We start from the raw sequence: 27,154 nt of genomic DNA on the forward strand, positions 1-27,154 counted from the left end.
ATTTTTAATTACATTCTAGTGGAGTTTTTCTGTAATTTCTATAATTTTGAAGCATTCATGATGAAATAAATGAATAAATGAATTTTTGTAAATTTCATTGAAATCCTGACTTCTAGGCAATGGGAATATTTATGTTACTGAAAATCCTGACGTGATACAGCAAAACGGTTATGATTTTTGAAATCAGCGTACCCAAATTAGTCTAAATCACTTTACACATCTCCAATAAAAAAATTTTGTTGTTCAGTGTTATGAACAGCTGGCCAAACTGTGGCTGTATACCATGAAGGTTCCCTTTAACTTTAAAGCCGGTCTTCATCGCACCTGCAGCAGTTATAGTAATTGAGTGAATTCGTTCAAAGAATGACTTTATTCTCAAAATGTAGAACAATTCTGGAGACATTATAAAGTTTATTATCGCTCCAAGCTCATAATTTTAAAACTACAGTACTTACAAAAGCGATACATACAGCGATCCATAGCTATGATGAACAGGCATTCAATAATACGAGTGAGGAAAGTTAATAAAAAACAAAAAAACACAAAAAAAAAACGTTATCGTTAAGAAATTATTGCGGCCGGTTTGAAATCGAAGCATGGTTGGGCAGGCCAAAAAACAAGGCTTCTTCAGACCCCAGTGAGGTTACTTAGGATACCCCGTCGCCCCCCCCCCCCATTGAGAGGGGTGACCGAGGATGCGCCTGATAAAGGATATAATTAAATAAGGCCGTTAATTATCTTCAAAAGGGGTGTTTTAATGAACCCAAACACACAATTTTTTAGTTAAGCACTTCCTTGGAATTTTCTTAGTTGGTGTGCAAAGTTTCAGGCTGAGAGGTTTCACGGTTTGGGAGTTATGGAGGAGACAGTGTGAAAAAAAAAATACACACACACACACACACACACACACACACACACACACACACACACACACACACACACACACACACACACACACACACACACACACACACACACACACACACACACACACACACACACACACACACACACACACACACACACACACACACACACGATTAAATAAGTTGTGTGACTTTTAATAATTGCAAATAATTATTCTTCCTCTTTAACTACATGCACCATGAGGCACTCAAGGACGTTTCATTGGCTAGGCTACATAACAGGAGGCAGTGACACAGGATACTCGATTGGAAGTGCAGGCATTTATAATTATCTCAGGTTGCTGGCGATAGTTCACCTCTTCGCAAAGGACAATGTGGGGTCTTTAATGTTCACCAACTAATGGAAACTAATAGGACACCCAGTGTACCATTCATCTTAGGGATGAGCATACATTGATTAATTGTCTTCCATGCAAAACACCAGGATGGCAGTTTATAGCTGGGTCGAGATTCGAACCCAGGCAAGAGAGCTCATCGGCAAGTCTGGATACCTTCACGTTATCCTGCCAGCCCTTCCTACATAATAGCTGTGTAAAATACTGAACAATGTATCACCACATGGGCCAGATCAGAACATGCTGTCGGCCGAAGGTTTCCCATGCCTGGTGTAGATGTTCGGACGGCAATTGGGCAGTACAAGACAAATATGTGGTGGGGCAGACTTGGGTTTAGGCATGCAACCCTGTTTCCTTGCATCAATATTCTTCTGATGAACAACAAGCATATTGCAAAGAACATGACATTCTTTGGAATGCATTATTACTACAATCAATACCAAAAGGATTGGACTCACCCAGGTGCAGCAGAGAATGTGGGAGAAGGGTCAAGATCTTGTTCCAGTTCTTTCGTAAGGTTTAATGAGCCATTAAGAGAACGAGCAAGCAAGCGACGCTGCTGGCGAACACGCCTTTTGGCCTCTCGAGTCTCCGCTTGTTGACGTTTGCGCTCGGCCTTTCGTGTACGCTTCTCTGAACGCCATTGTTCTTGCATCTCCCTGCGTGTGTCACTATGCAAGCGCCTGTTATACCTGCATATAGAGGAGAATCAAAAGGAGAGAAGAAGCAAAGAGTTCGTTTCAATCAAAAATATTTTTTTAGGACAATGAAGGGAATGCCAAGATTAGGAAACTGATTTTTACCTGATGAATTGAGAGGTTGGAGAACAAACCTGACCATGACTCGGCTGGCAGAACTTCAGCAGAGGATGTTCAGGGTTATGTTTGCTGTTGGTCTCACATGATGCACACATCCAGAGGTCAGGGCAGATACTGAAGGAGGAGAAACATCAAAGCTAAAATAAAGTAATTAAAAATAAATATTAATTGACATGGGCAGGTACTATATTGCTTCCACCCTATTAAGGCTATTTTTGAGTATTCAATCTGTAATATACCCCGACATGAAACCTTGTTTTTTATTTATTCTAAGACTTACTCAACTTCTACCTCTTCCACTTCCACTTTTACTGAACCCATATCCCTACTCCCTTCCCTTCTGTTACCTGCATGAATACAGGTATCCTTCAATTAGAGCATCACAATGATGGCATGGAAGGCCCCATATAACAGGAGGTGCTTTTTGGAGATATGGGGCACGAGGAGGAAGCAGAGACTCCTTGAATGTGCCGGCGGTCTTATTGTGAGTGTCTCTTGGGTTGATGCTATTGGAGTTCAATGATGACAGGCCCAAGGATGACTTGCCCAATTCGTGCAACACTCGAACTGAAAGCTCTTCCAGAAGGTTCTGTTTGAACTGGGAAATTATAGAACGGATTGGCACAGGGAAGAATAAAGTAAGGAAGAGTTCCCAATAAAAAGAAACAAAACAAAAAATAAAAGCATCATACATAACAGGAGCAAAACCTTCCATCATTGCATGCCATCTGATTGGACAAACAGCAATGTTTGAAATAAATCAGGAAACAGTCACTTAAACCTAGCTCAAATAATCGTGGTCAATCATCAGCCCACTATGCTTCTGAATGACAAAGATGTGTGGATCAGGTTAACATGACCATTTATAATCTTATGGAACTCTCTGGTGCTATCAATAGCAAGGACTCAAAAACACCAATAAGTCTGAAACAACCAAGCACCTTTGTTTCATTGGTCCTAACGGCACAGTGTGTGTAATCTCATGATGCAGATTCACAAAGAAAAGAGCAGAATGAGAAGCATGGTGTGCAAGACATTACCTGTTCCATGTAGTTCAGGAACCATGTTGGGGGAATCTCATCTTCTTGTGAGGTCAATGATGGCCTAGATTTCACTGCCGCCTCTTCTTCCAATTGCACCCGCTCAACATCCTTACAAAGCTGCTCCTATCATTACCCAAACAGTTACTGCTAAAATTTTTTTATTAACTTCTATGGTAAACATTTATTTGAATTTTATGAAACGGCTATTGTAATACATCAATCACAGTGAGTTTTCAAAATACAATGATTTCACTTGACATTGTAAAGCCTTTCTTGTCCCCCAGAGACCGAGGTTTAACATGGTGATAAGGAAGTTTATATTCCAGTTAAAAAAAACTTTATTGAGATCAGCAATTATTGTCACCTGGAAAGCCACCCGATTCTATTTGCCAAGATATCTCCTCATAAGAATGGGAATTATAAGGAAGTGAAATATGACCAAAACAAGTAATCCATAGCTCAAAAAAGTACATTCTTAGACAATCGTGCAAAGTGAAGTGAAGGCAACCCTGAGCACCGCTAAATGCAAAAAACAAGGTTTTAATAACAATAAATAACCTCACTATCGAATAAATTATAAATGTAAGTTGCTGCTGAATAGAGAAAGAGGTGCAAAAGGCAATTTTAAATTTGCTGAGGTATGTATGATGATGGACAAATTCTACAAATTGGTTGCATTTATACGAATTAGATTCCTGGAACGCAATCAATTCAACAGATTCTCAATTAAATGTAAGATTTTGAACAGAATGTTCCTGGCACTTTGATGCTCTTCAATTCCAAGCTGGTTTAACTGACCAGATTTTGAATCGAATGTTCTTGGCACAATGTCAAAATGTGAAAGGGAGACACTGAAACATCCACCTTAATGAACAAACTATCCATTTGAACAGTACATTACTGAAGTCAATTCAAGTTATTCTCATATTATGTGTCAAGGTTCTAATGCAGTGTCAGCAAAATTTGCAAGGCTTTCCATAAATTACATCATCAACTTTTAAGATGAACTCATCTTTGAAAATCGTTGCATGTGAGGTTTGTGGTTTTTTGTTTCATTAAAAAGCTTAAGTTCCTTTAGGATTTCTGTTTAATGAAAAAGGATCAATAGATAATAAAAAATATCATTCAAAATAAAAGGACTTGTAAGTTAGTCAAAGTACATTTAATCAGATGTCATACTAAATTCCATGGGACATCACATAAACCTCAAATTCATTTCACAGTCGGAGAAAAAAAAAAAGAAAAAAAAAAAAGGCAAGTTGAATATACTGGTTATGTACTGGTCAACCTTTCGTTGATAAAATCTATTCTGCATTTTTTTTTTTGACAAGCCTTTATCCAGAATATGGAATTTAAGATTCAATCTTGAAAATAAGTAAATAAAATAATTGCTGTACAACATGAGAAATGACCCCAGAATTTTTGGAGCAACAAAGGCTCTGCCAATAGGGATTTGAAGCATTACGATAATATTGTCAATGAAAAACATTTTATATATTATTAAATCATCCTTCTTCTTTCTCTACTTTATGGAACCATCTTATTGAGGCTGTTCAATCCTTCCCTTCCCTCTTTAAGGGTTCAAGCAGGTGGTGCACCACCATATCATGTCATCTCTACCATCCTGATCCACATTCTGTTCTACTCCAATTGGCTCTACGTAACCCTCTAACTTGCAGGTGACCATTTCCCCAAATCCTGTCTCTCTCCTCTTTTTTTTCTGTCCTTCAATCCCTTGCTTGTTGTATTCAACTAATGTCCCATGCCCCCACTGTTTGTACATTGCAATTTTACCCTCTTTCACCTTACTCTTCCATTAGCCTCGATCTTGTATTGAAAGAAAAACCCATCCTTACATAGTCTTCAGTCTCCGTTCCAGTCGATGACAAGTGATTCTCCAGAGGTTCCACCACATCAGCTTCAAGCTCCTCCATTACTCCAGAGTGTGGGTATAAAAAGAAAGTGAGTGAGTTTCCATTGCAGGAAGCAACCTATCAAAAAAGCAAGAGGCATAAGAAAGTTCAAAACAACAAAAAGTGTTGGGAAATTGATTATGATAAACTTGAAAATAATAGAAGTGATTATTTGAAACACGAAAACAAAAAGTGCAATCAGCAATGAAGGATAAAATTTGCAAATAAAGCTTGCACTTAATAAGATACAACATTGTTAGTGTGTAAGTGAGATACAGGTCAACATGTTGATGAAAGCTTTAAATGCACAAAAACAATTATAGGAAGCTGATAAATATTGGCAGTTTATATTGCCCAACGTTATTTTAGGGCTGGCAGGATACTCTCACGTCCCGAATAAGCGTGGGGGTCTGAATAAGCATGTAGGGTGGAACATTTTCCAAATTTTAATGAGTAGAGGGCGGAATAAGCGTGTCGGGTGGAATATCCAAAAAAGTCTAATAAGCGTGCAGGTCCGAATAAGAGGGCAGGGTGGAAAAACCAGAAATATGACAAATATAGAACATGCATTTTATTGTTCAAATACATACATTACATCAGGACGACACATCTCTCGACGGGACAACATTGTCACCCTACACGCTCGCCGGTGTAAATATGACCTGAGGGTGGCAATAACGATTTTTTAATAAGCGTGTGGACCCGAATAGAGGCCGTGTAGGGGGGATTTTCACTTCGAAAAAAATAAGCGTGCATGCACGCTTATTCGGGACTTGAGAGTAGCCGAGAAGTACACACTCGCCTTTAAGCTGTCTTGCCTGGGTTTGAATCCTGACCCAGATATAAACTGTCATCCCGGTGTTTCATCAATGTGTGTACCATCCCTTGGATAGACATTAAACTGTGCCTCCCATCTGCCAGCATTAGTTGGACGTTAAAGATCCCATGGGGTCCTTCATGAAGAGTAGGTGAGCTCGCACTGGCACCACAAACAAATTCCAAATTCCTGCCCTGACTTCCTGTGTCGGAATGACAACCCGACCAGAATTGTCGCCTTGTTACTGCTTTGGCAGCACGATGATGATGATGATGATGATGATGATGATGATGATGATGATTCTTTTACATACAAAAATATCTGCGCAGAGAACAACTAAATGACGGAGGGTGGAAGCTTAATGCCAAGAAGGTACAGTAGTCCGGGAGCAGTGGGGGTGAACCTGGTTTTGCCGGATAAAGTTTTTTCTTTGCTGTTTCTTATAGTCTTGGGGTAGCTCTTCATGATTCAGGGGGGTGACCATTTGCAACCCTTGGGCAATTTGCTATACAAACCCTTTTGTGCCGGTAAACACATAAATAATGAAAAAAAAAAAAAAAAAAAGTTTTTTTTTTTCACTATATATTGCAATGAACCCAACCAAGATCATCACATTTGCTTGTGTCGATGTTTATTCACAAATTATGTTACCAAAAACAACTTAAGATATAAAACAATTGTGAATTACTCAGTATTAACCCTTTCCGGGCTATTTTAACCGAGACAACATATGATTGCACAATAACCACCTCATCCTTACTTTAGTCACAAATAAGGTAACCAAAAACAACTTAAAAGATAGAATAATGACTTAATACTCAATATTAACCCTTTCCTGACTGATTTTACCCGGCACAAAACAATTGAACATCTTTAGACAACAGGGGTCTTTGACGCATTATTGCACAAAAACCACTCCAAAATTATGGCATGGGATTTTAATGTCATCTCTTGCTTTCCAACCTGCTGATATCGATGCAAAATAGTCTGGGTTAAGCCTATATCTCACTGGGCTGCGACATCTCGTGACAAAATGCGAACGGGATTCTCCAAAATGTCTGGAAACGTTCGCGGTGGTTCTCAATTTCCTCGCGCGAGTCGCAGGATGTCGCTCTGGTGTCGCTGGAATTTTGATCATGTTCAAAAAATTTGTGCGACAAATTTTATCTCAAAATAGTCACAGAGTCGCCGGGGTTGTCTCGAACCCTTCTGAATTTAGTTTCCGTGAGTCAGAAGGTGCGACAAATGTGACATGCAATGTAATGTAGATAGATTCACAATAGTTCAATCCAGATATGACTTGGGGGGGGGGGGGGGGGGAAAAAAAAAAAAAAAAATAAAAAAATAAAAAAAAAAACAACTCATACTCCATATTGTAAAACCAGCATTGTCTGTCCTCTTCCTCTCCTGTTCTGAGTAATGGCCTTCAATGCAAACTTTTCACTTTCCCATCATTCATAAATCACATCACACATATTTTTACATAAATTAGGTCACACACAAAATATGGTCACACCCACAAGCCCCTATCAAGGCAGATGAATAATTGGGTCACACACAATGTTTGAGGGTGCAACATTGACAAGTAACAGAACACTTTGAACAATCAGGTTTGGTCAGCATTCTCCTGTAATCCCACCATTCTGTTCTGCCAGGGCACAGCTCCCACACCATTGTAGTACTCTCTTACTCGTTTCTGAACTGACAATATGATTGCTGGAAGGGAGTGGCCATATATATTGTTGTGGTTACCAAATTCGCAAACCACCATTCAGGTCCCTTAGGTGAGGTATCTCGGTAAGTACATGTGTAGTTAGGCCCAAACCCGTTGTCTAGTGGGAATACATGTCATTTATGCGTGCTGCGACTCTTCAGGATAGCCGTTTTTCTTTTGCTATCTTTATTTTGGACCAACCGCCATGATTACCACCACAACCACAACATTAACCACCAACCACAACGCCGCTTCACCACAACCGCCACGACCTTCCCGTCACACCTCGCAACCGTCGCATCGCCACCGTTCTTGCCCCGCTGTGGGTACCGGTGTTGGACTCGTGCAGGGCGCGCGCCGAACAGCGTGTACAAAATCACGGATTTTGTGCTTCAAAAACGGATCAAAAACGACACACGCCCACTTTTTGCCGTCCAATCGGTGAGCGAGGGGCGAATTGGCTCCGCCCCCAGGGCGATCGATATATGCAAATTTATGGATCAAAAAGCCTTCACGCCCACTTTTTCTCGGGCCAATGGGGAGCGAGGTGAAAGGTCGAAGGGAGGGGGTCAAAGATGAGAGGGCGAAGCTACGGGGCGGATAAAAGGACCGTGTTCGTCAGTCCAGAGGCGGAGAGTAGGAGAGTCCAGAGGCGGAGAGTAGGGGAGTCGAGAGGCGGAGAGTAGGGGAGTCCAGAGGCGGAGAGTAGGAAAGTCCAGAGGCGGAGAGTAGGAGAGTAGGAGAGTCGGAAACAGAGAGTCAAGACTTCGCGGGCGGTGGAAGGAGCTGGTCGTCATGTGCGTTGGAGTCGGAACGGAGGGGACGGAGCTGTGGAAAGGCAGCGACACCAGACGAGGGGGTGCTCGCGTCGGGAGCTGCACCCCAGGGAGGCCGACAGCGCGACCTGGCCGAGGTGGAGACGCTCGTCGCGGGATAATAAAAATCCTCTATACCCCGAGCATCAGCAACCCCCCTCCTGTTTCCCCCCGCGCTGAGATAGTGCGACCAAGGGGGCCCCTTTCCCACCCCCTACCAGACACTGTCCGCGAGGCCCGCGGAGTTGAGGCACCATCGCCGCTCCGCGTCTCATCACCAGACGGGTGGGCGCGACCCGGTCTCGGCCTCAGGCCCGCCTCATCCTTGAGGGTATTCTTTTCCTTGGTTTTGGGTATGTGTTGTCGGCGCCGTCTGTGAAGTAAAATTGTATAAGTGTTGCCGTGTGCTCGGTAGTCGGTATTAGCTCTGCATTGTGTCTTCGCTTTTGCATTTGCTTTTTGTGTAAATTGCATTGTGTTTTTTTCTATGTGCTTTTGGTGGAATTGTATATGTGTGCTCCCGTGTGCCGCGAATAAATGTGCTTTGTGTTGAACTGTTTCCCGCTTCGCTTCGTCTTTTCCGCTATTGAATCCCCATCTTGCTTCACGTAAAGGGTTGGTAGTGGGCTGAATACGCCCGATAATTAATCGAACCGTCGAGGTCGACGATAACACCGCTCGGTTATTCTGATAGTACGGAACGGGTCGCTTAAGTGGCCCGTGTCCGAAGTCGACCTGCGGCGAGGTGCGATCGCCCGGTCTACCCTCCGCGTGGGTACTTAGGTAGGTCGAATTTGGCGAGCAACCCTATCCCACGCGGGGGCTGATTGGCTCGATCGCGGTGAGACCGAAAGGTCCACCCGTGACTGGTTCCCGGCGTTAGTCCGAGAGGGTCACGACTGGATTGTCCGTCCGGTGGGCGACGTGCCGCGATTCGAGTTACGTGGCCGTCAGCACGCCGGCGGGCGCGGAATCCGCAACAATATATATATATATATATATATATATATATATATATATATATATATATATATATATATATATATATATATATAAATATATATATATATATATATATATATAAATATATATATATATATATATATATATATATATATATATATATAGTCCCGATTTCTCAATTGTCACGCACAGTTGTCGTGCAACTGTTGCACGACATTTGCGCGATGGTCGCACGACAGTCGTGTGACCGTCGCGCGACAGTTGCATGTGCCAAAAAAAAAAATCTCAGTTTTGTCACCTGAACGTCACGCGAATGTCGTGCGAGATGTATGCGAACTCCAAGCGAAGTTCATCCCAAATTTCGGCGGAAGTTAGTGGGACATTCGTGCGACATACACAAATGTGTTTTAGTATAAATTCAGTGCGATTCCAAGTGAAAATTATCACTGTTCTATCGCAATTTGGTGTCTCCAACTAGTCGCGAGCTGTCGCAGCCCAGTAAGATACAGGCTTTAGACACTCAATGTGTTTAGTTTGACCTACCGTAAGATCAATTAAATTCGTGAAACAAACAAATAATCTGCTACTACTAGTTGCTTCCCCAATCTCCTCAAACCTTGCGACTGCACACGTGAGCAGCCAACTGCATAGCAGGTACAGAAAATTGTGCAAGGCAGACGCTCTGACTTGACAACCACACCTTCTCGAATTACAGGGACTTTCACTTTTGCAATCACACCTGATCATTTCAAGAACATATTCTGGGGCCAGTTTCACATCATCTTAATAGGCTGTGAACAGTTCCACTGAGTTTCACATTCTCGACCTGTCCTTCGTAAGCGTCAGATCAAGAAACTCAAAGGGAAGGTCATCATCTGCCTGTGCACCTTTCGTTTCACATTCACCAGGTAATGCACGAAATGAGACAAACCTCTGCCGACAGTCAGCGTGGTAAGACATCTGCCGCATGCAGATCACTGACTGCCCCTTCAACACGATGTCGAACACTCGCTGCAGCAGCATCATTTCTCTTTTCACTTATCTCCAGTAAAGACTGTTTGGTGTCAATTTCTCGACATAAATATGCTGCTCTCCACCTAGATGGGTGCCTTTTGTCCTTTTCAATGTCACAATGATCCCCACAGAATAAACAGTGCTGTCTGAAGTTGAACGTTTTACCACCAGGTTTTGACAGGGACTGTCTTGTGACTTTCCGAGGTATTACAGAGTCTGCTTCTCTGTCATTCTGCCGTTTGCAACGATCTGTTTGTCTACTGCTTGTATATGTAGACACACAGGTTTTATGGCATTTTATAGTAAGTTCACTATTCTGGTTCAATGCTTCCCATCACCATAGATCTTGCTACATCGTGTGATATTACTTATTCGAACAGCGGTTATGGTGATTAATGGGTCTTTCTTCGTTTCACAGCGAAACTTCCACTGGAAGAAACATCTTTCCTGATCGGACTCCATAAAATGTCAACCCTGAAAATAAATGTCAAAAAATAGATTCTAATCTGGGAGAAAGCATTTTATAACTGTGCCTGAATACTAGTACCGTACAAAGGTTCACATTTATTAGTACGGTTCCCTGCTAAAAGAGGGCAGCACCCAACAACAACTGTCATGCCCATTTTGATAACTGTCATTGTAAAAACTAAATTTATACAATCTGAATTTGTCTAGTATTTTAATCTGGAGATTGTATTTTACGAACTACTTCATATAAAGCTTGACAACTGGAAGTCTGGTAGCCTATTCCATGACAAACCTGCACAGCAGAGTGGGAGTGGTGCCCAGCCATGTGCTTCTAATATCTGAAACAATGCAATGGTGCCACCTTTTGTCAGTTTAACTAACTAATGAAGTCTCTCAGCCAATACACTATGTTAATATGTATGGGTGATAAACAGATCAAAGCAGGAAATGTAGGCCCACGTTTGGGGTATATATGATCCCCTAGGCATGCCAGGAAAGGGTTAATAATCATCAAGTTTGGGCAAATTGTGTCCAAATCAGCTGTAAAATACTTGCCTTGTGAATAATAATAATGATGAAAAATAAATGTGATGACTTTTGGTCACAGATATTTACAAGATATCGCAGAAAATAGTACTTTGGTGCGCATTTGGGTATAACCGGCATAAAAGGGTTAATATAGCAAATTGCCCAAGGGTTACGAACGGTTACCCCCCTGAATCATGAAGAGCTACAAGAAACAGCATAGAAGAAAAAACTTTATCCGGAAAAACCAGGTTCACTAAAATATCTGCCTTTTGCTCCCGGACTACAGGTATAGATGAGATGTAAAGAATGTCAATAAGTGCTGAGCATAGTGCGTAGATATGAGAAGGTTGTGAACCATTAGCTTTAAAGTCAAGAGGGAGGTTTCATCACAACACCTACTTACTCAAACGACCCACTCAACCAGCAACTTGTAATTATAGGCAACACCGCACACGAAACAGATTACACAGGGAATTTCACCCTTAAAGTATATGTTGATTTCAAAGCAAGCCAGCCAATGAGCTGTCTCGTCTCTGGTCCCTCTGACTAAATCACATTCAATTATGAATTGGGCTCATTATGCAAATGAACATTAGATTGCAAATTAAAGAATCCATTGATAAAGAGGATATAAAGCCAGCAACCCAATCTAGCAAGAGATTGAGGATATTACAAAAAAATAAAAGATGACAACTTTTGAGTGTTAAATTACTTTTTGATCCTTTGTATCCATCCCGAGAAGCCACAGTCATGCGACAGCGTCTGACAGGTTCTGGTTATAAAAATCGGGTTTTGTGCCAATAAAGGTGGTTTACAAACTCATTCCAAATCACATCTCCCTATTATTGCAAATATGGCGACACATTATTACCTGAGCGAGTTCGGAAGCACTTATTATACGCACAGAAAACAGAAAAGAAATGATCAAGAAAACTCTGGATAAGACATGCAATAGGATTACCTTCAATGCCTCTTCATACTCCTCTGTAAATGACAACAACAATAAAAATAAATAAACAAACTGACAGCACCATGTTGCACAAGTAACACTCCAACACAGGAAGTTACTTGAGAGCTGGAAAGCAACCCCCACCATTACAAAGCTGACAAACCTAGGAATAAAAATACCAATGCAATGTTTGTTCCAACATAAAGCCAAACACAAAGTAAACACAAATGTATTTTTTTATGCAAAAGAATGCATCATCATAATACTGAATATGCTTTAGTTTGAATGTATTACAACAATTTCACCGCAATACATGCTCAAGAATATTGGGCTGAGAGGATGGCCGAGGGGTACACACACTCGCCTCTCCGTCTCAACTTGGGTTTGAAACTCGACCCAGCTATAAACTGTCATCCTGGTGTTTCATCGGCAGGATGATTCATCAATGTGTGTGTTGTCCCTCGGATAGATGCTAAATGTGAGTAACGTCTGCCAGCATTCGTTCGTGGATGTCAAAGTTCCCATGGTGTTCTTTGTGATGATTAGGAGAGCTATCGTCGGTACCCTGATCAAATTACAAATTCCTGCCCTGACTTCCTGAGGCGAAGTGATGTCCCAGCCAGGATTGTAGCCTAGTAACTGCTTTGGCAGGGATGATGGATGATGGATGATGGATGATGGATGATGATCTTTTTTTCTTTTACACAATCGATTTTCATGCATCAAAGCTGTGATGAATTAATCATTTCTAAATCTCTCGCAAATTGCCCATGCCCGCACAGGTTTCTAAACGTGGTCGGGATGGAAATGGCAAAAATGCAATATGGCTTTTTCTGTCATCGAGCCGGCAAGCTGGGAGTAACAATTCGCATTTGTTGCCACATGTGATGCAATTTAAATGCTCTAATGGTGGCGAGATGCTCCATTTGAAACTGTTTGTTCGATATACTGTACGTAGCTTTTTGAAGCCTTGGGTCTGTAATAAATATTTGTATTGGTGTCAAAGCCAGTGACAAATTGAAAATTAATAGTCGGATTCATAATGCAAGTGCATCACACTTTAAACATTTTCATTAATCAACGGTCAAATTGAAAATATTTTTTGCTTTGTTTGCGTTTGCAATTTAGATCCTAATTTGGTAATGTTTAGGACTTTATTGGTGGTGGTGGTCGTATGGCAGCTTAGCTGCCGGGGTAGCTATCATTTGTTGAAGCGTGACTGTGTCGCTGATGCAGTGCCCCTCTACCAGTACACACACACACTGGAACTGGTACTCATTCCGCCGACCTCGGAAGGATGACAGGCTGAGTCAACCCCCTGGTGTATTAATTCAGTGGCCCAACGGGGCTTGAACTCAGGACCCTAGGATCCCAAGCCGCCACCCTAACCGCTGAGCCAACACCAGGCTATGTAGGACTTTATTCATAAAACATGGCAGACCTGCCATTAAAATGCCAATGCAACGATATACTTATAAAAGTTAATTCATCAAGTTATGAAAATAAAAATAAATAAATAAATCACAGCCTTGAGTACATTCACAACTTCATAGCATGATATGCTGATTTATGACATCATTATGGATTATCTACATCATTACAAGTACATTGCATATCGCAGATTGGAAAGGGTTGTGGGAGTAACAACAATATATTTACCTGCAGTGTCAACAAATACCTGTGAGAAAAGAAGGGTGGAAGGCACTCATGGCACAGATAAAGTGTACAACATTCCTGAGGTTCAACAATAAAAGGCAATGGAGCAAATATGATCAAAGTGAATACGAGCACGACAACTCGGCCACACGTCTCACCTCATCCCCTTCATCATCAGTGTACCGCAGCGTTCCCTGAACAGCCAGCACCTTTTGGACCTGGAGTGGAAACGGGCAGGAAATGACTGTGCACTTATAATCCATTGAAGTGCAAGTATCCTCCATATGTATAAACTCAGCAGGCTTGCATAATTATCATCATACTAAATATGCAATTTGATGTCTGGCTGTCTGTAACACATTCGGTGATTACTTATCCAATGTCAACCAAACCAGAGAAAAAGGGTCACACGATGGAGGTTGTCGTGACTTCATTTGCCTCACTCCACAAGGGGTTTTTCCAGCTTGGGAAAAAATCTGTGTTAAAGTGTATAAATAGCTTATCATGGCGTTTTATGGGGCACACATACCCGTGGCCACTCCCATAGGGAGCAGATGTTTCCAGTGATTTCAAAAATAATTTATGGAATAGCAAAACCAGGTCAAGCGCCATTTTATAAGAAAAATAGTTTGTTGCCTATTTGGCAAAGCCAAAACTCAGCTACCATGTTGATGATGCTGCCAAGTAAGGGCTTTGGTTTCCACAGCATTTGTGAAGCTGCTGTGTTGAATGTTCAATGCTAAACAAAACAGCATTAAAATGCCCAACAAGTGGGTCAAAACGCATGCAATGGCATTCAGGGTCAAGAGGATAACATTTCTGTCCAAGCATTCAGCTCAGATCATGCATGGGATATTTGCACAATTCTTGTGGAAAAAGAAGATTATGCAAACGACATGAGTAAATTTGACAAAGCCACAAACACATATCAGCTGTCGGGTGTTTTGCTCACATCAGGGACTCCAATTAAAAATGCAGAGCCTTGCTGGGATATATAGATTACAGTAGATCTGAAAACTAACGAATATACATATACATATACACACATCCTGACTGTTATGGTGAGCATTGCCGCAGATTATGTCTCGCACGGTAAAACCGCATAATCCGCACAGAACAAACATCCGTCTTTAGAAAAAAGGACATGGGTGGGGTCTGCGAGCAGCAAATTTGAATGGTCAAGATTATGTAAAATGCCATAATATTTTGTCCAAGTACTGTGAAATGGAAGGGTTTTGAAAGTGCCAACAAAGTGATTTGTGTTCTCCAGTGTTCAAGTATATAATTCCAATGAAAAGAAAATAAAGGTTATCGGAAAAAAAAAATTCAGAAATTTACCACCGATGATGCAGTCGTTTATGGCATCACCATCTTACTTATTATTACCTCCACAACCAAAGGTGAAGGAGGTTATGTTTTCACCCTTTTTTTGTCTGTTTGTGTACAAGATATCTCAAAAAGTTGTGGACAGATTCTGATTAAATTTTGTTGGTGAAGATGCAGATCCGGATCTGATAATTTTTTTAAGTGATTCTTCACCATTGATAAATCGGGCCAAAAATGATACATACCACGATATCTCAAAAAGTTGTGGACGGATTCGGATGAAACTTGGTGGACAGGTTGGGTGTGTGACAAGGAAGAATTGATTCAATTTTGGCGAAGATCTGAATGATCAGACTACTCAAATTTCGAAAGTGATTCTCACCATTGAGAGAAAGGGGCTCAAAAACGATAAAGCATGATATTTCAAAAATGTATGGGCCAGATGTGTTCTCGTGGATCAGGCATTATGGGGCGGAGGTATGCGTTCTTCCGAGTGCCCTTCTAGTTACCTTACTTATCATGGCTTTTACACCACCTTACATTAGTTATTTATGCCTGTTGTTTGTGTCCTTTGTGGCATCCTTAAAAACAGGTATCCTGAATGGAATGATGAACAATTTTGTTTGACTGCCAGAGAGGAGTGAGGAAATTAAAGACAAAGTCCAGGGTTACTGTTAAACAGCAAACTTGTCTTCCTCTTCATATTCAAAATACAATATTTGATTGAAATAAAGTTGTTCCTCGATCAGAAATGATGTTTGTAGACAGATGGAGAGACGGACAGACATAAAAAAAATTTGCTTAACCCCACTTTTCGCTTCAAGTGTGTGGGGTAAAGATGACAGATGCCATGGGTTTAAGTACACAAAGAGCCAAATACAAGTCCGTTACCAATCAAGCTGTTAGTATGTGCAGTAACGTGTTTGCTCAGGAAAGTGCTTCCAATTCTTGGACAGGTTCCCAAAGCACCATCACGTGGTCAATATCGTGACCTGACACATCAACTTTTCTTATATCATTCTTGAAGCTTAATCGAGTTTGAAACACCTCTACAACTGCATGAAATATTTTGTGAAGCTTCATGCGAGCTGATGGGTTTGATACTCACTATATTTCAAGTGGAACAACAGGATGTTTATACGGAAAGTGAGTAGCACAGCACAGTACTGACGTCATCACCATGAGACATATGTGACATAGGGGGAAGGATTCAGAGAATAAAAATTGTCTCCAACCCCTCCGACAAGGTCGGAGATGGGGACATTAAAATGAGCTCCGACCGACCGATCATCTGTCCATGTATTATAGCGGACACGATATTTCAAAAACCGTTGAACATTTAGCTTTCATATTGCAGATGTCTATTCCTCATGACATTATCTCAACCCGATTAGATCACGGCTGTGATCGGCTGAATTTTGTTGACTGTTCAAGATTTAGCTTTCATATTACAAAGATAGCACCCAAAAGGTGGGGGACCTCCAGTATCAGCTCCTTGCAGGGGTAGACAGCATTCGGGCACCGACTGAGGGCCCGAACCATCAAGGGATCCGTGATCAAAAAAAATAATTAAATAATAAGGTTTACGTTTTCAGAAATAGGAGAGGAAGGGAATTTTATAACGTATATTAAAACATAGTACGTATACTCATTGTTGAGGGTTTAAAGTCAATTTTGATTTATTCTGGGGAAAAAAAACACAGTAAAGTTATTTCTTGCTGATGAACTAAACATTTTACCGACTTTAAACAAACATCATTTTCCCACTTGTTAAAGTTATAGTTTCAAAATTTACAGAAAATGGTAATTAATAACTATAAATGTGCGTTACAGAAATTGGTGTTTGTGGAGGAAAAAAAACCCTCTTTGTGGGGGAAAAAAATTATTAACAATCTTCACTCGTACATTTGGCTAATCTTAACATCTCAAACACTCCTTGTTGGAGTGTTCAAGAGACGAGGGTGCGAATCGACTCAGTTGGTCCGAACGTACCGCCATCTCCTTTATTTCACATCACAAGTGGACCCGTTGGTACATTGGACCAAATTTTCATTGGGCTTTATGGCCTTGCAGCATACCTGTCTGCTATCCTGCTTCAGCATTTTAACTTGCCTTCCACCAAGCCCAGATGTGCTTGGCCAAGTTGGGGTGGGGGAGTGAGGATGTGGAGGAGAGGAGTGAGGGCGTGGAGGAGGGGAGTGAGGAGTGTATGAAGGGAGGGATGGGTGGAGGAGAGGGGGGATGGGTGGAGGAGGGGAGAGAGAGGAGAGAGAGGAGAGGGAGGGAGTTATACGTTCGTTATTATAATTGCGAAATGATACTACAATTATTATGGTTGTAAATATTTTTAGTATTAATTTATATATGCTTTGTCACAATGTTAACATTATTTTTGTTATTTTTTCTTTTGCAATTGGAATGCCATGCCATGGTGGAAGGAGCTCCATACACCTTAATGTGGCGTGCACTTAAAACATGGGAATTCTTTCGGTTTCTTTGTAGTCAATTAGCCTAATCAAGTCAGGATATCATGATGATCATTTTGGTATATCACACTCCACATCAGAACACTCCAGTAGAACTCCACAAGAAACATGACACACACACACACACACACACACACACACACACACACACACACACACACACACACACACACACACACACACACACACACACACACACACACACACCAGCCGAGGAGGATAGGTCAGCTGGGGAGTCAGGGTCTGGCCCGGTTCCTTAGGCCCGCACATGTGGGGCTCGGCATCCGTGGAGGGGAACGGGGATCCCCAACTCGAACCCTCCAACACAACCCACTACAGTGGGACTCGAACCCACGATCGAGAATCCAAATGAGCGCAGCCAGGATCCACGAACGACCCGGCCAGCCTCGAACAACGATCGACCACCACGAGCACCAACACGACCAAGGAACCCTGGAGAAGTCATACTCCAGACAGACTCCAAGAGGCTCACACACCCAAAGGACCGGCAAGACCAGACCAACCCTTCCTCACCGCTCGCTCTCTTCTTATCCCTCCCCTGCGTGGGTGGAGGGAACTGCTCTGAGGTATCTTGCCTCTGGATTGGTCGGGGGGGGGGACATTTCATCTCGTTGGGGTGGGGTTAGTCCTGAGGTGATCTTTTCCCGGATTGGACAGGGTAGAATCCCCTCCTTTCCTGTGTGGAGTCGTAGCTCTGAGGTGAGGAAACCTCCGCTTACGTCCGTGGTCGAACGCTCGTGGGCAAAGGCGTCGATGGTGCGAAGTAGTGAAAGCTCGGCGGGTGAAGCGCTTGTTCGCCCGCAGAGTGGAAGGAGGAGTGAAGCGAGGGTTTTGTTGGCGTTGTGCGGCTTCAAGATGTAAAAAAAAAACAGACGATAAAAGAAACCAGCAGCGCACACATGAAATTCCCATCAGACATAAGGGACGGGACCCTAACTATAAACACATACTTATCAAAATAACTGAACTGCGGGGAATGCTGACTGTCTGTGTGCAGGAGGCTTCCAAATCCATAACAGTAGCACGTCTCTCAAATCACTGCGTAAACTGAAGTCGTTTATCTACCTCTCGTCGTTGAATTTGTACCATTTTGGAATTGTCACATCATAACATATGTAAAAACTTGCCAAGCTCGGATTTGGCAAGGAGCAAGGTATTGCGTGAAATTGGGATTGATCATACTTGATTATTTTCCATATCAGCACCCCGCAGACACCTGGAGTAACAACCTACGAGAATGGCCAAGGGTGGAGTATCCCGACATGTTGAGATGGCTACCTAATCAGAACGCCAGGTAAGATCCGTAAAGTTCAATTCTTCTTCTTTCGGCTGCTCCCGTTCGGGGTCGCCACAGCGGATCATCAGTTATGATCCGCATTGTGATTTGGCACAGGTTTTACGCCGGATACCCTTCCTGACGTAACCCTGGTCGCCTCTTACGACACACAGGGATATGGTACACCTATTTTAACCGGAGTATACACCGGGCCCAGTATACTGGTACTCATTTCGCCGACCTCGGAAGGATGACAGGCTGAGTCAACCTCCTGGTGTGTATTCATTCAAGCGGCCAACGGGGCTTGAACTCAGGACCTTTTGGATCCCAAGCCGCTACCCTAACCACTACGCCAACACCAGGCTAAGATCCGTAAATTTCAATGAGGAAAATATTTATTTGAATGAATTTACTTTAATTTTAATATCGAACACTCAATCACAACACATTATCTGTTTGATTACAGAAGTAGGGACTGGGGTCCAAATTAAAATGTCTAGACCACTAGGTTTCAGTCAGAACTCAGCTTATTAAACTTAACTATCGTTAGTTGCAAACTATTACTTAATTATTGATGGTGATATTCTGCTCACATCGATAATATGTGTCGGCACTGCCATTGAGCACAGAAACATGCACGGATGAGAGAGATATCCTTCGGCCCGGGATGTTCGGCTCAGGGTGTTCGCCCCTTCGGCCCGCGATGTTCGGCCCGAAATGTTCGCCCCAGGATGTTCGCCCCTTCGGCCAGGGATGTTCGGCCCGCGATGTTTGCCCCTTCGGCCCGGGATGTTCGCCCCCTTCGGCCCGGGATGTTCGGCTCAGGGCGTTCGCCCCTTCGGCCCGCGATGTTCGCCCCTTCGGCCCGCGATGTTCGCCCCTTCGGCCCGGAATGTTCGCCCCTTCGGCCAGGGATGTTCGGCCCGCGATGTTCGCCCCTTCGGCCCGCGATGTTCGGCCCTTCGGCCCGGGATGTTCGGCCCTTCGGCCCGGGATGTTCGCCCCTTCGGCCCGGGATGTTCGCCCCTTCGGCCCGGGATGTTCGCCCCTTGGGCCCGGGATGTTCGCCCCTTGGGCCCGGGATGTTCGCCCCTTGGGCCCGGGATGTTCGCCCCTTGGGCCCGGGATGTTCGCCCCTTGGGCCCGGGATGTTCGCCCCTTGGGCCCGGGATGTTCGCCCCTTGGGCCCGGGATGTTCGCCCCTTGGGCCCGGGATGTTCGCCCCTTGGGCCCGGGATGTTCGCCCCTTGGGCCCGGGATGTTCGCCCCTTGGGCCCGGGATGTTCGCCCCTTCGGCCCGGGATGGTCGCCCCTTCGGCCCGGGATGGTCGCCCCTTCGGCCCGGGATGGTCGCCCCTTCGGCCCGGGATGGTCGCCCCTTCGGCCCGGGATGGTCGCCCCTTCGGCCCGGGATGGTCGCCCCTTCGGCCCGGGATGGTCGCCCCTTCGGCCCGGGATGGTCGCCCCTTCGGCCCGGGATGGTCGCCCCTTCGGCCCGGGATGGTCGCCCCTTCGGCCCGGGATGGTCGCCCCTTCGGCCCGGGATGGTCGCCCCTTCGGCCCGGGATGTTCGCCCCTTCGGCCCGGGATGTTCGCCCCTTCGGCCCGGGATGTTCGCCCCTTCGGCCCGGGATGTTCGCCCCTTCGGCCCGGGATGTTCGCCCCTTCGGCCCGGGATGTTCGCCCCTTCGGCCCGGGATGTTCGCCCCTTCGGCCCGGGATGTTCGCCCCTTCGGCCCGGGATGTTCGCCCCTTCGGCCCGGGATGTTCGCCCCTTCGGCCCGGGATGTTCGCCCCTTCGGCCCGGGATGTTCGCCCCTTCGGCCCGGGATGTTCGCCCCTTCGGCCCGGGATGTTCGCCCCTTCGGCCCGGGATGTTCGCCCCTTCGGCCCGGGATGTTCGCCCCTTCGGCCCGGGATGTTCGCCCCTTCGGCCCGGGATGTTCGCCCCTTCGGCCCGGGATGTTCGCCCCTTCGGCCCGGGATGTTCGCCCCTTCGGCCCGGGATGTTCGCCCCTTCGGCCCGGGATGGTCGCCCCTTCGGCCCGGGATGGTCGCCCCTTCGGCCCGGGATGGTCGCCCCTTCGGCCCGGGATGTTCGCCCCTTCGGCCCGGGATGTTCGCCCCTTCGGCCCGGGATGTTCGCCCCTTCGGCCCGGGATGTTCGCCCCTTCGGCCCGGGATGTTCGCCCTTTCGGCCCGGGATGTTCGCCCCTTCGGCCCGGGATGTTCGCCCCTTCGGCCCGGGATGTTCGCCCCTTCGGCCCGGGATGTTCGCCCCTTCGGCCCGGGATGTTCGCCCCTTCGGCCCGGGATGTTCGCCCCTTCGGCCCGGGATGTTCGCCCCTTCGGCCCGGGATGGTCGCCCCTTCGGCCCGGGATGGTCGCCCCTTCGGCCCGGGATGGTCGCCCCTTCGGCCCGGGATGTTCGCCCCTTCGGCCCGGGATGTTCGCCCCTTCGGCCCGGGATGTTCGCCCCTTCGGCCCGGGATGTTCGCCCCTTCGGCCCGGGATGTTCGCCCCTTCGGCCCGGGATGTTCGCCCCTTCGGCCCGGGATGTTCGCCCCTTCGGCCCGGGATGTTCGCCCCTTCGGCCCGGGATGTTCGCCCCTTCGGCCCGAGATGTTCGCCCCTTCGGCCCCATTACTATGCGGAAGTGCGAGCGTACGAGTTCCCGGATGTCCGACCCCGAGAGATCCTACTCCTTCGATGTCCTCGACTCCCCAAAGACCAACAACGAGGTGTGGGGGGAGAGGGGTCGTTCAAGGTGCCCAAGTACGACAACCCCGCGGGAAGAGACCGAATATCATTCCAACATGAAAGATAAAGAGGAAGAATAATAATCATCACAAAACAAGCGATTTTAATTGTCACACGATGGTGATTGGGTGGATGGGGGCGTTAAGACCCCCCCAACCCCCCACCCTTCCCTCTTCAGATTAAACCTCCTAAAACAACCCCAAAGCAAACATCTCAAACCCGCCAACCGAACTACACGCACCCGTTCGGCGAACTGGGCCCAGGACTCGGTGCATCCGACACGCAGAGTCTCAAACCGCCGGCCGCATACAGCAGTCACCACAAAATCCTCCGCCATGGCGAGCTGAGGACTCCAGGAGGTCGATGTGGCATGGAGCAGGAAAAACCAAACAAACACAAACCCGAGGAAAACAAACCTGGAATATTTACAACACCCTTGTATCTTGAAGGACGTCACATCCGGAAGAGGAGAGGAAAAAAAACCACAAAACAAACAAAAACCCTCAAACAACAACAACAACAACAACAAGAACAAAAAACAAACAACACACAATCCTCCTCTTCTTCTTCATTCATTCATTTTGTCCTTCAACGATTCATTTTTGGCGCAATTGTTTTTCTCTTCACAATCAATACATTAATCTTCATAATCATATAATTTATTTCATTTTCCTTTCTTTAAGACATTTATTCATCAAAATTCTTTTTAAAAAATACTATCATGCATTATTCGTTTCCCATTTTTATTCATCAAAATTATTAACTCGTTTGCTTTCTTGGAGATTTGAAGACCCACATAATCAGAAAAATCGTGTTTGGTTTTTGACGCAATTTCCGGTTACTTCGGCCTGGATTCGGGATCAGCGAACAAAAAAAAAGTAAATCACGATTAAAAAATATTTTTTGATGATGCGGGAGATATCTTTATTAAAATTAACTTTGGGGAAAAAAAAATAATTGAATGAATTAAAGTGAATGCGAGGGAAAAACCTTCGGAGTGTAAGGCTTTATTTCACTTGATCGAAGCCGATTCTACACACACACATAAAGGAATACACGTGCAGTCGATCACCGCAAAATAAATCAGCAATCAGTCAGCATAATCACGGAGTCCGGTGTACTCTCACTTCCCACCATTCAACGAGCACCGAGTGAACCACCGCCGTGAATGACAATGCCCCGGGGACAATCCCCACCGACCGCGCGGCATCACGGTTTGATCTGACTGCGCGTCACGTGATCGCGAGTCACATCCTTTAATTCATCACATTCTCCCCGTCTTTAAAATGTAACTAGAGGCTCAACTGACGCACCATGATTACTTCAACGCTGTAGGAGTATACATCTCAAGCAGTGAGGATTATTTTGAGTGATAGGAGCATGGTAAGGTGCCACCGAGGGATGCCGATAATCCCCTTTACAGATCGAGTCGGCGAGGGGGTTTTATCCGTCGACCTCTCCGGGAGTAAATGGCGGTTTCACTTGAGGGAGGCTTCCGATCCGCTTGGGGAGCCTCGACTCGTGCCGGGGATGACTCCTCGATCGCTCTCGGGCGGAACGCGGCAGCTCCGTCGCCACCATTCCCGGGTGGAGTTCCTGGTGGGGGAAACACCTGGGGAGGGAATGTCAGAGGGAGGAGTACCAGAGGGAGGAGTACCTGAGGGAGCCAAATGGCGAACCGACACAGTGGTCTCCCTGCCATCAGGAAGTCTGACATGAGCATACTCTGGATTAGTATCGATGAGTTCGACCCCCTCCACCATGGGTTCATACTTGCTTTGTCGTACCGGGCGTTTCATGAACACTGTTCCGGGATGGGTTAGCCATTTGGGCACCGATTGGCCATCAACATAACGTCGCTGGTGAGTAAACATTCGTTCGTGAGGAGTTGCATTGGTGGACGTGCAGAGCAAAGAGCGTATGGAATTCAGAGCGTCGAGAAGGGTAACCTCCCACCGCTCGGGGCCCAGTCCTCTTGATTTCAACGCCAGAGTTACGACTTTCCAAATGACTCCGTTATACCGTTCCACCTGCCCATTACCCTGTGGGTTGTAACCCGTCGTTCGACTAGTTGCTATGCCGTGCTCTAATAGGAATTGTTTTAGCCCGGCCGACATGAAACACGGCCCTCTGTCTGAATGTATGTACGAAGGTTTCCCAAACATAGCGAAGAGGTCAGACAGACATTTCACGACAGTGCCCGAGGTCATATCCGAGCACGGAAATGCGAAAGGGAACCTTGAATATTCATCAACAACAGTGAATATGTATCTGTTGTCTGTCTCGGTCGGCAGGGGCCCTTTGAAGTCGATATTTTAGTCTCTCGAAGGGAGAAGTGGCCTTGATCAATCTGCCAGATGCCGCGCCATAGAATCTGGGTTTTAGTTCAGCACAAACAGGGCAAGAAGCATTCATTTGTTTAATATCTTCGATAGAATAGGGTAGGTTTTGTCTGCGCACGAAATGTGCCATTCTGGTTACCCCCGGGTGGCACAGAGACACATGGAGGTCTTGCAAAGCCCAACCAGATGTCGCCGAACAGTAGACCCGAGAGAAGGTGTCTGCAGCAGGGTTTTCCCTCCCGGGCCGATAAATAATGTCGTAACTATAACAGGATAGATCTATCCGCCATCTCATTATTTTCTCCTTAATTTTCCCGTTATTTTTCCCATCAAACATGAAGGCAACGGATCGCTGGTCCGTGACAAGTGTGAAGTGGTTTCCCAGTAAATAGTGTCTCCATTTACGCAGGACTTCGACAATAGCATACGCTTCCTTCTCTATCACCGAGTGTCTCTGCTCGCTTCCTGAGAGAGTTCTCGAGAAGAACGCGACGGGTCGCCCGGACTGATTGAGCGTAGCGGCGATCGTGTGATCGGAAGCGTCCGTTTCCACCACGAAGGGCACCGAGCTGTCGATCGATAATACCACGGAATTACTGATATCATCTTTTAGGCTGTGGAAATCTTTTACAACAGCGGCATCTGGCGAGAAGTTTTTGCAATGCACCAGGGGATGTATTTTTTCGGAGTATTGGGGAGTCCATCTAGCGTAGTAAGCGAACATTCCAATCACTGGACGCATTGTCTGCAGGTCCTGAGGTGGGGGGAGCTCACGAAGTGGGCGCAATCGTTCAGGATCGGGCTTAATCGTGCCGTCGGCTATTGTGTAGCCGAGAAGGTCAATTGACTTTGCCGAGAATATGCATTTCTCGTAGTTGAGGGTCAGATTATATTTTCTAGCAATGCTCAAGAATCTGTCCAGATTCATATCATGTTCCCCCCGATCCTTACCGCACACCGTGACATTGTCCACGGAAACAAAAGTGTATTTGAGGTTTTCATCCGAGATGATGTCGTCCATAACTCGTTGGAAGCAAGCTACTCCATTAGTGACACGGAGCGGAATCCTCCTAAATTGATAGAGGCGTCCACCTGCCTCGAACGCGTTGTAAGGTTTGTCTTCCTCTCGAATGGGAATTTGATGATAGGCGCTTCGCAAATCGATCGTGCTGAATATTTTGTAGTTGGCCACACGTTCGACCATCTCGTCTATGCGCGGCAAAGGGTAGGCATCGAGTTGGGTGAAGCGATTGACCGTTTGAGAGTAATCGACAACCATTCCTTTCTTGTGGTTCTGGTTGGTGGTCACCAACACCTGTGCGCGCCATGGCGAATCGCTCGGTTCTAAAATACCTTCTTCCAGTAATCGCTTGGTCTCAGAAGTGATGAAGATCATATCCGCGGCGGTGTATCGTCGCGATTTGATCACTATCGGTTTACAGTCCGGCGACAAGTTAGCAAACAGCAGGGGGGACGATACCTCTGCGGTGGTCAGAGCATTTAGAATTAGACGAGGTTTGCTTCCTCCAAAGGGTATTTCGAACAATTTTCCTATTTCCTATTTCCTATTCTTTCACGTGCACGCGTTAAGTATGAAGCTCACTTCGTTCGCTGGAAGGAGGGGTGGCGGATAAGAAGGAGGAGGGAGATAGGAGGGGTGAGGGAGTTAGGAAGGAGTGGGGAGGGAGGAAGGAGGGGCAGAAGTGAGGAAAGGAGGGGGGATGGTGTGGTGGAGTCTGCGGGCCTATGGGGAAGGGCATGGTGATGATGCATGGTGGGCGTGATGATGGGAGGAGTGGCCGTGGGGGTCGGCAAGGGATATGAGGTGTGCGCGCCGCCTGAGGCGTCGTAGTATGCTGGAGTCGTCCGGCTCGTGCGTGTGCATACGAATAAAGGAGAGCTGCCGGGCAGAGTACGCCCGCGCTCGGACTTGCACAACACAGCCCGGCTCGACTGTCCTTCCGCTCGTGTCTGCCTGCTCAGCATCTTCCATTTCAGTACAGTACAGATGGAAGCGAGGAAGGAGGGGGAGCGAGATGGGTTTGGGGAGTGAGGAAGAAGGGGGAACGAGATGGGTTTGGGGAGTGAGGAAGGAGGGGAGCAAGAAAGGGTGGGGGAAGGGAGGGGAGAAAGAAAGGGTGGGGGAAGGGAGGGGAGAAAGAAAGGGTGGGGGAAGGGAGGGGAGCAAGAAAGGGTGGGGGAAGGGAGGGGAGCAAGAAAGGGTGGGGAAGGGAGGGGAGCAAGAAAGGGTGGGGGAAGGGAGGGGAGCAAGAAAGGGTGGGGGAAGGGAGGGGAGCAAGAAAGGGTGGGGGAAGGGAGCAAGAAAGGGTGGGGGAAGGGAGGGGAGCAAGAAAGGGTGGGGGAAGGGAGCAAGAAAGGGTGGGGGAAGGGAGGGGAGCAAGAAAGGGTGGGGGAAGGGAGGGGAGCAAGAAAGGGTGGGGGAAGGGAGGGGAGCAAGAAAGGGTGGGGGAAGGGAGGGGAGCAAGAAAGGGTGGGGGAAGGGAGGGGAGCATGAGCGGAGCGCAAGGTAAAGCAGTGTGAGGGGAGGGTCCGACTGGACATAACCACTGTTTGAACACATCCAGAGATAACCACCATCTGGCTATGTCTAGAGATAACCACTGTCTGCATATGTGCGGGGATAACCACCATCCAAATACGTTTGGAGACATAGACGGAAGGAGGGAGAGAGAGTGAGGGAGAGGGGTGGGAGAGGGAGAGGGGTGGGAGAGGGAGAGGGGTGGGAGAGGGAGAGGGGTGGGAGAGGGGGAGGGAGAGGGAGAGGAGAGGGAGAGGAGAGGGAGAGGGAGAGGGAGAGGGGTGGGAGAGGGAGAGGGGTGGGAGAGGGAGAGGGGTGGGAGAGGGAGAGGGAGAGGAGAGGGAGAGGGGTGGGAGAGGGAGAGGGAGAGGGTGGGAGAGGGAAAGGGGTGGGAGAGGGAGAGGGAGAGGGAGAGGGGTGGGAGAGGGAGAGGGGAGGGAGAGGG

At 46.2% G+C, this 27,154-nt stretch overlaps 1 protein-coding gene across 6 annotated transcripts in view; it reads right to left on the reverse strand.

Annotated features, from left to right (window-relative positions):
• The window catches only part of NBR1 (NBR1 autophagy cargo receptor), a 129,864-nt gene extending 107,562 nt beyond the window's left edge, over positions 1–22,302 (reverse strand). For 5 of the 6 annotated variants that reach the window (XR_015050710.1, XR_015050708.1, XR_015050709.1 and 2 more), the window contains exons 1-9: positions 22,070–22,302; positions 14,118–14,177; positions 13,963–13,981; positions 12,316–12,338; positions 4,979–5,113; positions 3,120–3,245; positions 2,427–2,677; positions 2,065–2,193; positions 1,720–1,953 (exon numbers count right to left, since the gene is read on the reverse strand). Coding sequence is in view for 3 of the 6 variants with exons in the window: in XM_085852194.1 (XP_085708320.1) it covers positions 1,720–1,953; positions 2,065–2,193; positions 2,427–2,677; positions 3,120–3,245; positions 4,979–5,113; positions 12,316–12,338; positions 13,963–13,981; positions 14,118–14,177; positions 22,070–22,165 (1,073 nt within the window). In the remaining 3 variants the exon portion in view is untranslated. The remainder of the gene's footprint in view (positions 1–1,719; positions 1,954–2,064; positions 2,194–2,426; positions 2,678–3,119; positions 3,246–4,978; positions 5,114–12,315; positions 12,339–13,962; positions 13,982–14,117; positions 14,178–22,069) is intronic. The other variant, XM_085852196.1, reaches the window with a different exon arrangement.
• Between the last annotated feature and the right edge of the window lie 4,852 nt (positions 22,303–27,154).

The sequence above is a fragment of the Eptatretus burgeri genome, chromosome 13 (genome assembly GCF_056783735.1).
Source record: "Eptatretus burgeri isolate ZD-2024b chromosome 13, Ebu_testis_v1, whole genome shotgun sequence".
In the NCBI taxonomy this organism is placed as follows: Eukaryota; Metazoa; Chordata; class Myxini; order Myxiniformes; family Myxinidae; genus Eptatretus; species Eptatretus burgeri.